General features: G+C 39.1%; 1 protein-coding gene across 2 annotated transcripts in view; it reads right to left on the bottom strand.

The window, feature by feature from the left end:
* Positions 1–4,291: 4,291 nt before the first annotated feature.
* The window catches only part of OPRK1 (opioid receptor kappa 1), a 43,771-nt gene continuing 35,953 nt past the window's right edge, over positions 4,292–12,109 (bottom strand). For both annotated transcript variants that reach the window (XM_054020917.1, XM_054020918.1), the window contains one exon: positions 4,292–5,152. In XM_054020917.1, coding sequence (XP_053876892.1) covers positions 4,620–5,152 — 533 coding nt within the window. In that variant the 3' untranslated portion in view covers positions 4,292–4,619. The remainder of the gene's footprint in view (positions 5,153–12,109) is intronic.

The raw sequence follows: 12,109 nt of genomic DNA, 5'->3' as shown, positions 1-12,109 counted from the left end.
AGGTGATTTAAATAAATAACCAAGTCAAAACACAAATTTGATTATTAGAGTTCTATTTTACAACTTAAGAGCTACATTGATTTTTCATTACAAGGCAGGGCAATGCACATAATGCAGAGAATAACACCTCTATTTAAACACATGTACATATATACAGTACACTAGCAAAATGTGAACACAAATACACTTTCTTTTTTTTTTAGAATGAGAAGAACTCATGGGGTCAAGTCCGTTCACTCATCTTTTTCAACATTTCCCCAGATGATACTATGAAGTTACTGAATAACCCTATGTTTATTTTAAATAACTGAAAGATGCTTTACCATTCACGTATGATTTTGAACAGGGTTTTTGGATTGCTTTCCAAACATTTCAATTGTCGTCTTTCACATACCATATTATTTAAATTATAGTTATACATTGTTAATGCCATATGAAGGACGAAATCCATTTCATATATATCCTATGGCTCTCTGATCCACAATGTGGAACCTAATTGTGTATTCTCTGCACACTGCACAGAACCTCAAGTTAAGAATTCTTCATAGAGGAGGGCAGATATGCAGTAGAATGTAGATCCACATTGAGATTTTAGAGACTAGAATTTTGCCCTTAGTACATTAGGCATAGCTCAGGGTAAAATTCACTATCTCTTTGAATGTTAGATTATTTAGAAAGGAGTACAGCCACTTAGGCAAAGTTTAACTAAAGAATTATGAGCTAGGTTTTCAGAGTTGGGAATGTGCAGTCGTTGCAGGTGCCTGGCTTACGTCTGCAAATCACAGATGTGCACATACAAATCAAATCACAGAAGTGTAGGACTGGAAGGGACCTCAATAGGTCATCTACTCCAGTAGCCTGAACTCAAAGACTAAGTAATAAGTAGACCATTCCTAACAGGTATTTGTCTAACCTGTACTTAAAAACCTCCAATGACGAAGATTCCACAACCTGTTCAGGCAATTTATTCCACTACTTAACTACCCTGACAGTTAGGAAGATTTTCCTAATGTCCAACCTAAACCACTCTTGCTGAAATTTAAGCCCATTGCATCTTGTCCTACCGTGAAAGGTTAAAGAAAACAATTTTTCACCCACCTCTTTGTAACAGCCTTTAATGAAAACTGTTTATTTTTATTTGAAAACTGTTATCATGTTCCCCCCTCAGTCTTCTCTTCCCAAGACTAAACAAACCCAATTTTTCTTCTAGGTAAGGATAAAAGTTAGAAAAAACAGGGTGATATCATGACAGGAGCCTATAGACCACCTAACCAAGAAGAGGTGGATGAGGTTTTTTTAAACAACTAACAATCATCCAAAGCACAGGACTTGGTGGTGATGGGGGACTTCAACTACCCAGACATCTGTTAAGAAAATAATACAGCAGGGCACAGATTATCCAAAAAAGTCCTTGGCATGCATTGGAGACAAATTTTATTACAGAAGGTGGAGAAAGCAACCAGGGGAGAGGTTGTTCTAGATTTGATTTTTGACAAATAGGGAGGAACTGGTTGTGAATTAAAAAGTGGAAGGCAGCTTGGGTGAAAGTGATCATGAAATGATAGAGTTCATGATTCTAAGGAATGGTAGGAGGGAATACAGCAGAATAAAAATAATGGATTTCAAGAAGAAAGACTTTAGCAAACTCAGGGAGTTGGTAGGTAAGATCCCATGGGAAGAAAATCTAAGGGGAGAAACAGTTTGAGAGAGTTAGCAGGTTTTTGAAAAAGACATTGTTAAGGGCACAAGAGTAAACTATCCCAGTGCATAGGAAAGATAAGAGGTATGTCAAGAGACCACCCTGGCTTATTCAGGAGATCTTCAATTATTTGAAACTCAGAAAGGCGTCCTACAGAAACTATGTCAAATTAGGAAGGTTGAATATAAATAACTCAAGCATGTAGGAACAAAATTTAAAAAGGCCAAGCTATATCTTGACTTTGGTAAGGCTTTTGATACTGTCTTGTGTGACCTTCTCATAAACAAACTAGGAAAATATAGCCTAAATGGAGCTACTATAAGGTGCCCGAATAACTGGTTGGAAAATCGTTCCCAGAAAGTAGTTATCAGTGGCTCACAGTCAAGCTGGAAGGACAGATCAAGTGGTGTCCCACAGGGATCAGTTCTGGATCCGGTTCTGTTCAATATTGTCATTGGTGATTTAGATAGTGGCATAGAGAGTACACTTATAATGTTTGCAGATGACACCAAGCCAGGAGGGATTGCAAGTGCTTTGGAGGATAAGATTAAAATTCAAAATGATCTGAATAAACTGGAGAAATGGTCTGAAGTAAATAGGATGAAATTCAATAAGGACAAATGCAAAGCACTCCACTTAGGAAGGCACAATCAATTGCACACATACAAAATGGGAAATGACTGCCTAGGAAAGAGTACTGCGAAAACGAATCTGGAGGTCAGAGTGGATCACAAGCTAAATATGAGTCAACAGTGTAATATTGTTGCAAAAAAAGCAAATATCATTCTGGGATGTATTAGCAGGAGTTTTGTAAGCAAGACATGAGAAGTAATTCTTCCACTCTACTCCATGCTGATAAGGCCTCAGCTGGAGCATTGGGTCCAGTTCTGGATGCCACATTTCAGGGGACAAATTGGAGAAAGTCCAGAGGAGAGCAACAAAAATGATTAAATTTTGGCCATATAGGCACAATCAGAAAGTGCTAGATTTAACCAGATACTGTGGCCAATATTTTCAAGAATAGGTCCCTAAAGTTAGGATTCTAAATACTTAAGTGCCTAAGTAAGTGGCATGAATTTCAAAAGTGCTGGGCACCTAGCAGTCTGTGGACTCTGCACTCACTTAGGTACCTAAATATGAACGTAGGAGCCTACATTTAGGCACCCATTATTGAAAATATTGGCATGTGTATCTTTATTTAAAATCATACATGTCTGCTTGGAGTTAAGAGGCAGCTTTAGGCACCAACAAAACAGCCTCTAGTTGAATTGCACTGTAAACTATGATGGTGACCTCAAGTCTTTACCATGAGTGATGAAAATGATGAAACAGTTGGTGTTCACTTGGTGTCTAATTCTGCTCCCAATGAACACAACAGCAACACTCCTATTAACTTCAATGGGAGTAAGATTAAGATCCTAGATGGTGTAGTTGTTCTAGTAGTTAAAAGCACATGGGTGGGAGACGATGTTCCGTAGTTTAGTCTCAGTTCTACCATAAACTTACCTTATAACCTTGGGCAAGTCACTTAAGTTCTCTTTGCCTTGGCTTCTATGCGTTTATTGAAAAATGGAGGTAGTATTACTTACTCAATGTATAAGACTCTTTTGAGGCTAAATGTATCAATGTGACTAAATGTGTAATGAGAGCTTTCTCTAGCCAGTGCCATAGTGTGTACTTATAAATACAATTAACTCTCATTGATTTTTGTGTCAATTTATTACATTTTTAGTAACCAGTCATCGTATACAGTCTTTGCTTTTTAAAATTTGCTTAAATGGTGTATAGATCAAAGCCAGCTAACATATGGGATAGCTCAGTGGTTTGAGCATTGGCCTGCTAAACCCAGGGTTGTGAGCTCAGACCTTGAGGGGGCCACTTAGGGATCTGGGGCAAAATCAGTACTTGGTCCTGCTAGTGAAGGCAGGGGGCTGGACTCGATGACCTTTCAAAGTCCCTTCCAGTTCTAGGAGATAAGATATCGCCATTAATTTTTTTTTATATAATAATTTTAGCCATGCCTATTTGCTCTTTTACTGTTGGGTCTTGTGTTATATTGTTTTTTTAACGATTTAATGACCAGTCAAGAATTATTTGCATTTTTCTAGCATTTTGCTGAAAAACAAGTTGTTGAAAGGCATACTGGAATATCCACAATCAATAAATATACATCTTTTGGAGAATCACATATAAAAACAGTACGCATCGTATGTGACTTAACATGTGCTAAAATATATTAAGGATTATCTTTAAATCTTGATTTTTTTTTAAACATTGAAAATTTTCACAATACACAGACACAATAAAATCATTTTGGTCAGAAGTCAGATCATGCTTAAACTGGATCTCCACAATACAGACGAATGTATGTTATTTCACACAAAGTAGTTAATGAGAATTTTGATTTCATAGCTCTGCCATGTTTTGTAGTCTCAGAACTGATACTATTCATTGTAAGGCAGCAAAATAAGTTAAGATGCCTTCTTTTTGTTTCTGAAGCAAAGATTTTTAGGTCAAAACAGAGTTTCTGCCATAACCTGATTTAGTGTTACCACCAAATGTTGCTTGGTATAGACTAGATGGTGGCAGATATACGCTATAAGAAGAACAGTTCAATTTTTTTCTTGTCCAGAGTCACCTGATACAATATGAAGCACTTCCTACCTTGCTGAAAGTGGGTATTTTACCACTTGCTCAGCTCCACTGTAAATATGGTTCCAAAATCTGGCAGTCTTCTTTTTTCTTTGAGCTTATTTTGGGGAATTCCCTGTCCTAAGCAAATAACGTATTGTAGTTCAAACTATGAGAATTCCTAAGTATTATCAAAAATGTCTCAAACCACAGTGGTTATTTGAGTTAGTCCAAGATCATTTGATTCTCCTCTTCCTTGAGGACAGTAAGATGACATCTCCACGACTAGTCATACTGGTTTGTTTGTCCCATCCACTTCCCTCAGGTAAGCAGGGTCTTGGACTGTGTTTCTGACTCTGCTGGTGCTCTGCCTGTCCATCCTCATCTTAAAGGGAAAGCAGAAGTCCTTGAAACAGCGCTTGAAGTTTTCATCCAAAAAAGCATACAAGATAGGATTTAGACTGCTGTTGGTGTAACCCAAAGCAATACAGAAATAATAGCTGGAGATTGCTGCAGTGCTATGGGGCACATCCCCTAGTGCCTCAACCAGCACAAAAATGTGAATGGGAGTCCAACAGATAATGAAAACTGCCACAACGACAAGCACCAATCTGGTGATCCGACGAAGGTTTCGGTCTTTTTCTCGAGACCCTGAGAGAAGTCGTACGCTCTTCAAGCGCAGGATCATCAGGGTATAGCAAACAATGATAATGAGAACTGGAATAACAAATGCAAAGACAAAGACGCAGATTTTCATGAAGATGTCCCACCACAGATAATCAGTGTCTGGAAACTGCAAAGAACATTCAGTACTAGCAGTATCTATAAATGGAAGAGGCAAGAAGAAGAAGAAAATTGCTTTATTATTAGACATTCCAACCTATATCTGTATTACAGTATAAGCTTGCAAAAGTGATTACCATGTAATGTGATACAAATAAATGGAGTTATCATTAAATCACTCCAATAATTGCTTTCAGTTGTCATTGAAACTAGTTTTCCACTGCTGTCTTTCAGGACTAGTTGAAGAATATTTTAAAATGTATTACATTACATACAAACTTTTGTGCACAAGAGTGGCATAAAACCTACAGAGGCACAAAAATACAATCTATAGAGATGCACTGAATAGTTGTTAGGCTCTGGATCTCAATTTGATTTGAGGCCAGGTTCCATGCAGTGGCAGAGCCAGGTTTTGCAACTGAGGGAGGGGCAATGGGTTGTTGGTGAACTGGAGGCCTCACACTCGCTGGGAAGCAATGGTCCTGTCCCACAGGACTAGGTCTGGCTCTTCACTCCGGCCATTGGAGCCTGGTGCCTGGAGCCGCAGCACCATTCAGGTTTGGCCCGGCCACCTCTCCATCATGATGGAGGTTTGTGTGGGCCAAATTTAAGTGAGTGGCATTGTGACATTGCACATGGGTGTCACAACACGTGGAGCGAGGAGCTGGGCCCAGCTCCACAGGACAGGAACTGCCTCTGCCAAGTGAGAGTGGGATGGACTCAAAGCTGATACACATACATCCAAAGGCTAGCAGGGGCGGTGGAGTCACACACACACACACACACACACACCCCTCCTTATTAGCTCCACCACCGGTTCAACTGAGTTGAAATCTTGTAGCTGCTTTTATGCTATTTCCACAAAAAAAGGCTAGATTTCTGCCTTCCTGAATGGTGGAAATCTCATGAGGTTAGCTGATCTCGTGAGATTTCTGCCATCATGAGACAATCTTGCAATGAGACAATTAGTTTGCAGAAATGTTTTCCCACATGCTTTCTTCAGTGCAAACGCTATGCAGTCTAAGTGCTGCAATCCCTTGGAAATAATATCTTTTTTTAAATGAATCATAGGTAAAGCAAACTGGTATACACAGAGTCTAACTGAGTTGCTCCTTTTGCAGAACACTTCATTGAGAATTCTGTCTGAGTAGGGACTGCAGGATTTGACCCCATTAACATCAGTTCACTTCTGTTCTTGCTATAATTTTATGAATGGGGGTCACATGCTGACATTTTATTTTATGTTCTAGTCTTACTTCATCATACAGGAGGCTTGTAGTCAGTGTGATATTCTTAAGTTCACTTGCTTATGTCAGTGTAGTATTCCATCATATAAACCAAGACACAAGATAAATGGGAAAACAAGACAAAGGGTCAGATTCTCCACTATTGTTTACTGGGTATTTTTCACTATGACTGGTAGTTTGGCTTTCATTCCTGTCTGTGGAATCCATGTGCCTACTAGGGAGATATCTCTTTACGAGATCTATTGAGGGGTGGATAGGAGTGAGCTGGGTCTGGGTCACTGTTGCTAGGCAGATGCACAATTAGCACTCCACATCCAGAAGTTTCTGGAGTTGGGTGTGGTAGTTTGGGGTATGCTCAATAGAATCCCTAGCTGCTGGAGTCAGACTCCATGAGGGAAAGCAATCAGGGCAGCTGCTATACAAAAGGCCATGTGTCCTGTGTGGGCTGGGAGAAGCTGAGCCCAGGAGAAGGAAGCGGGGTATTTTCCTAGGTCTGAATTATTTTGCAGCAGGTTAGTGATATTGTTAACCCTCCAGAAGAGAAGCATGGGCAATGTTAATTATAGAAAGGGAAAATCGGGAGGGAAAACTCATTTCTTTTATTTTAATTGAATATTTTGAATGTTGTTCAAATTTTGAATGTAGTTAAATTGTCTCAACTAATATGATTCACCAACTTTTCTTTTATTTAAATGTGATGATGGAGAAAAAGTCATTTTACTTTCTCATTTTTTGCATTTTTCTTGTAACAGTTTTTTTTTTTTAAATCTATATACTTAACTGAGTGGTTGGTTAATCAGTTAGCTGACTGGCTAACTGTGATTTCAGCACAGGAAGGGGAAGAGTCTGCATGGATTCCAGTTGAAGATTCTTACAAGCAAGTGGAAGGAAGATGTTGCTTTGGACTCAGCAGATTTATAGATTTGAGTTTCAAAGACTCTGATACTCGGGTGAACTCAACCTAAGCTTTTTGGGAACTCTGAGGCCTGGTCTACACTAACTCCCCAATTCGAACTAAGGTACGCAACTTCAGCTACGTGAATAACGTAGCTGAAGTCGACGTACCTTAGTTCGAACTTACCACGGTCCAGACACGGCAGGCAGGCTCCCCCGTCGACGCCGCGTACTCCTCGCACCAAGCAGGATTACCGGAGTCGACGGGGAGCACTTCTGGGTTCGATTTATCGCGTCCAGACAAGACGCGATAAATTGAACCCAGAAGTTCGATTGCCTGCCGCCGAACCAGCGTGCAAGTATAGACAAGCGCTTAGTTTCTTCTCACTGTGTTTCTGCGGGGACTGACCTGTTTAGATTTAATTTGTTTTCTTTATTTACATTTATGTATAATAGTGAAGATAATGTATATGGACTATAAAATAGCCATCTTATAAACATAAAATAGCCATCTTATAAACTCTGTATGTGTGTATATATATATCTCCTCAATATATGTTCCACTCTATATGCATCCGAAGAAGTGGGCAGTAGCCCACGAAAGCTTATGCTCTAATAAATTTGTTAGTCTCTAAGGTGCCACAAGTACTCCTGTTCTTATAAACATTGTTATTATTATTTATTATGTTTCTTTAATCATAAGACTTTATACAGTTGGTACTTAATTAAGTTCATTCCTTTTGGTCTTTTGGGGACTTGAATGTGGGGAGGCTGACCCTGTGCAATCCTTACTGAAAATCCTTAGAGACTAATTCTAAGTCTCCAGCTGCTTTTCTGTGGTAGTTGGGTTTTTTTAGGCATTGGAAAAGGGCAATGAAGTGAACTTTAGCCCACCCAAAGGTTACATATGTTCATATTCATTTTCCTCCATTAGAATCATTCTTCTTCTGCAAAGTGTTATGCATTGGCATTTACTGGATCAGGATTCAAAAGGAGCCAAGATTCAATATATTATTTGTACAGCATTGTTTCTTAACAATCTACAACAGACTATTCACTAGGATTGGTCAGAGAAACTTTGATGGAACCATATTCTGTCAAAATATGCAGTTCTGTCAAAATCAAAACACTTAATGAAATTAGGTCAATTTTGTTGCAAATTCATTTACCAAAAAATTGAAGGGAAAAAACTTCTGAAAGTGTTGATACATCCTATTTTAACATTTTTGGATGAAACTTTTTGATTTTTCATTTTGAAATGACTTTTTTCAAAATTATGTAACTTGTATTGTGTTATATATTCTATAATATTTACAAGAATAGATGTATAAATATAAAATACTCAATTTAATGTTGTCAAATTTTGATTGATCTGAAACTAATTTTTTTCAGAATTTTTCTTCATGGAGAATTTTGAAATTTTCAGGATTTGTTCCAATTCTGAATAAAGCCAAATTTCAAAATCTTTTGTGAAACAGCTCTTCCTCCGTCCTCTCAGTTCTAGTATTCACCACATCTTTGATATTGTATTGCATGTTTTTGCAAGATAAATTACAGCAAATATTTGATTTAGATGTCAACTCAGTTCTTTTTACACTCTCTTAATTAATAAATGTGACAGCTTTATGGAGTCTGGGAACAAGTGTCTATATTTTTTAGCTATCTCATTTTTGTGCAATGCAATTAATGCATTTCTTAAGTAGCAGAAAGCACAATATAGACCTCCCTCACACTGTCTGTATTTAAAGAAAGAGGTGGTTCTCCAAAGAAACAAAAAAATGCAAAGGAGAATTTGATATTAGATTTAGCTTTCATTTTTGGGAAAAGTTTCTAGACCTTCTCCTTGTAGCAAAAGAGCAAAATGATGTTAAAATGATCATTACCCTTGAAAACATGTCCCTGCATTTCCTAATGATCTCAGATTATTCACAATGTCCTCATGGTCATCCAGAGCGGTCATTGTGTAGGTCTTGAAAACCATAGCAAGTCCCTGGATTTGTTATTTTGAAGCAGTATCACAGTTAATGCATTATTGTGGGGGGAGGGAGCTGAGAAAGAAGGTGGAAGCAAAATATTTTTTTAAACTTGGAAACATGCTAAGACTGGCCCTGTTTAAAGGCTATAGCACAAAAGTTCCCTGTTAACCCCAATGGCATTCAAAAACATTTCTTTTTTTCCTGGAACAAAACAAAATTTCAAAGTCATGAAACTCCCTCCAAAAAAAAAAAAAAAAATCCAAAAAAGTTCCTGCACATTTGTAATTATTAACTTAACAAACCTATTAGAGCAACATTTGGAAGATATTCAATTTACACATTTCCTTTTTCATGTTTCTATGAGTTTTGTGCATGTGAATTTCAAAGCTGCTATTTTCAGATCTTTGAACTTCTAATAGGTTAAAGTCTTCTAGGTTGAAATTTAAAGAACTGGTAAAACCAATTACTTACCAAATTAGCTTTGAATATATAGACAGTAAGTAGTTCAGTAAGAACATGGACACTTATCAGTAATCCACATTCCTTTAATTTTAAATTAAAAATTACTTCAGTTACTCAAAAAAGTGCAGAATATTGTACATTGTTGTGGATTTAGATCCAGTATCGTCTTTTTAAATTTTTCAATTACATAATAAGAAACTGTTGGAATTGACTCAGATTCCACCCTAGCTAAATATATTTTAGTAAAATATTTACTATAACTTACCCAAGGTCCCCACAATGGCAGGGGAATGGTAAAGTAAAATAAACCCAGAAAATCCTGGCAAATGACCCACAGCCACACAGGTGAAAATCCCCCATGGTCACTGCCAGACTGACCTGGGGGAAAATTCCTTCCTGACCCCACATATGGCTAGCAGTTAGATGCTGAGCATGTGAGCAAGGACCAGCCAGCCAAGCAACTAAGGTTGCCAACTTGGTAATATTTAAAAGCCGGACACTCCAGCAGTAGCCCATGAAAGCTTATACTCAAATAAATTTGTTAATCTAAGGTGCCACAAGTACTCCTGTTCTTTTTGTGGATACAGACTAACACAGCTGCTACTCTGAAACCTTAGGAACATAAGACATAATCCAGAAATAAGACCCAGGGCTATTGAGACCTACCCCCCACCATCACAAGAAACCCTGTTGCACAAACACACTCATAAATTTGTCCATCTCCCTCTCAAAACGAAGTTGTTTGCCCTCACAATTCCTAGTGGGAAGCTGTTCCAGAACCTCACCTCTGTGATGGTTAGAAACCTTTTTCTAATTTCCAGCCTGAATTTGTTCATGGCCAGTTTGCAGGACCAGGGCCTTGGAAGAAACTAGAATTCCACATTTTTTAAAAAGAGATTGGTCTGTCAGTAAAGGAGAAACTCTACTAAGGTCAGACATACCAAGCTTATGCTGCAGGAAGAAAGTGTTAGCAAATACACTGTTGGGAATAATCCTGCATTAGGAGAACTAGATGGGCTAGACAATCTAAGAGAATAATTTTTAGAGATGGGCCAGGTTATTTGATGCTCAGACGTTAAATTGACCACACAGGGTCCTACCCAGAAATACTTTTCCCCACTGGAGAATTAGAGGTTAAACCTGAGCTTTGGTTGGAAGTGAAAAAAGTAGCATGGTCACTTCATCCTCAGGGCCATCCCTAGGGGGTTGCGGAGTCAGGACAGAAGTGACGAATCCGTCACTTCCGGGACCGACCCGTCACTTCTGGGACCGAACGTGCCGACCAATCGCACCGGACCGTGGGGCCCCAAAGCACAGGGCCTGCAGCAGTCGCCCCGATTCACCATACCCAAGGGATGTCTCTGTTCATCCTACTCCCGATTTATTTGTTGAATTCAAATAAGCACCAGACAATATAGTTGGCTGTAATTACTCAAATGAGGCTGACGATTAGAAATGCAGGGGTTTTGCAGTCAGCACCGAAGTGTATTTGCAAATAGTGCTCAATCTCACTATGCACAATTATCAGTCTCCAGTTTCAGGAGGAAGAAGCTCACTCACATGATTCAGCAAGATACTTAGGTACATGACTAACCCTTAAGTACCTCTACCCCATTGTAGTGAATAGGATTACTGCTGTGCTTAAAAAGCTATGCACATTCCTAGGTACCTTGCTGACTTAAGTGTTTCACATCTTTAAAAATATTATATAAGCAAGCCAGACAACTATGCTTCCCAGCTGAGGATACCTGAAAGGGACTCTTTCCAGAGCCCGTTATTGCTTTATTGAGACTGTTGATGCTTTATTAGTCAAAAAAGTTCCTGCAAAGCAGTGGTTCTCAAACTAGTTACCATTGTGGGCCACATCCAATACTAGTTTGTTTGTGTTTGAGGGTTACTTGCTGTGTGCTGAGCTTGTGTTTGTCAGTCTGTTTGTTTGTTTTGGTTGTTTGAAGGACCGTGTGCTGTGGCTGGCAGTTGGAAGGTTTGAAAGCTAGAAGCCTCTGGTAAGTGGCTGAGCCTTCATCAGTGGGCGGGGCATTCATACAGGCCAGGGCTTTATAAAGCAGCGCACAAGCGACCAGGGAGCTTTGCGACCAGGGGCTGCTAACAGGGAGTTTCGCAAGGGAGTTAGGAAGGGGGCAAGGGTCCCTTGCCAGTTCCATCTGTTTTCTCTTGATTCCCCTTAATACCTATAAAGCAACTACATTCATAACTTTTTGCTTAAACAACCCTTTCAGCTGACAGGGGGCTGCAGACAGGAGTTTGACAGAGGGAGGCTTACGATGGTTAGGAAGACCCGCAACACCTGTGCCAGCACTGCTACTGTCTCCTCCACCTGTGCCTGTAGCCAGACAGAGTGCCTAAGCATGGATGCCTCTACCCAGATCCTGGTGTGGTTTTGCAAAGACTGTAAC

Source organism: Malaclemys terrapin, chromosome 2, assembly GCF_027887155.1.
Source record: "Malaclemys terrapin pileata isolate rMalTer1 chromosome 2, rMalTer1.hap1, whole genome shotgun sequence".
NCBI lineage: Eukaryota > Metazoa > Chordata > Testudines > Emydidae > Malaclemys > Malaclemys terrapin.
This window is presented reverse-complemented; position numbering and strand designations above follow the sequence as displayed.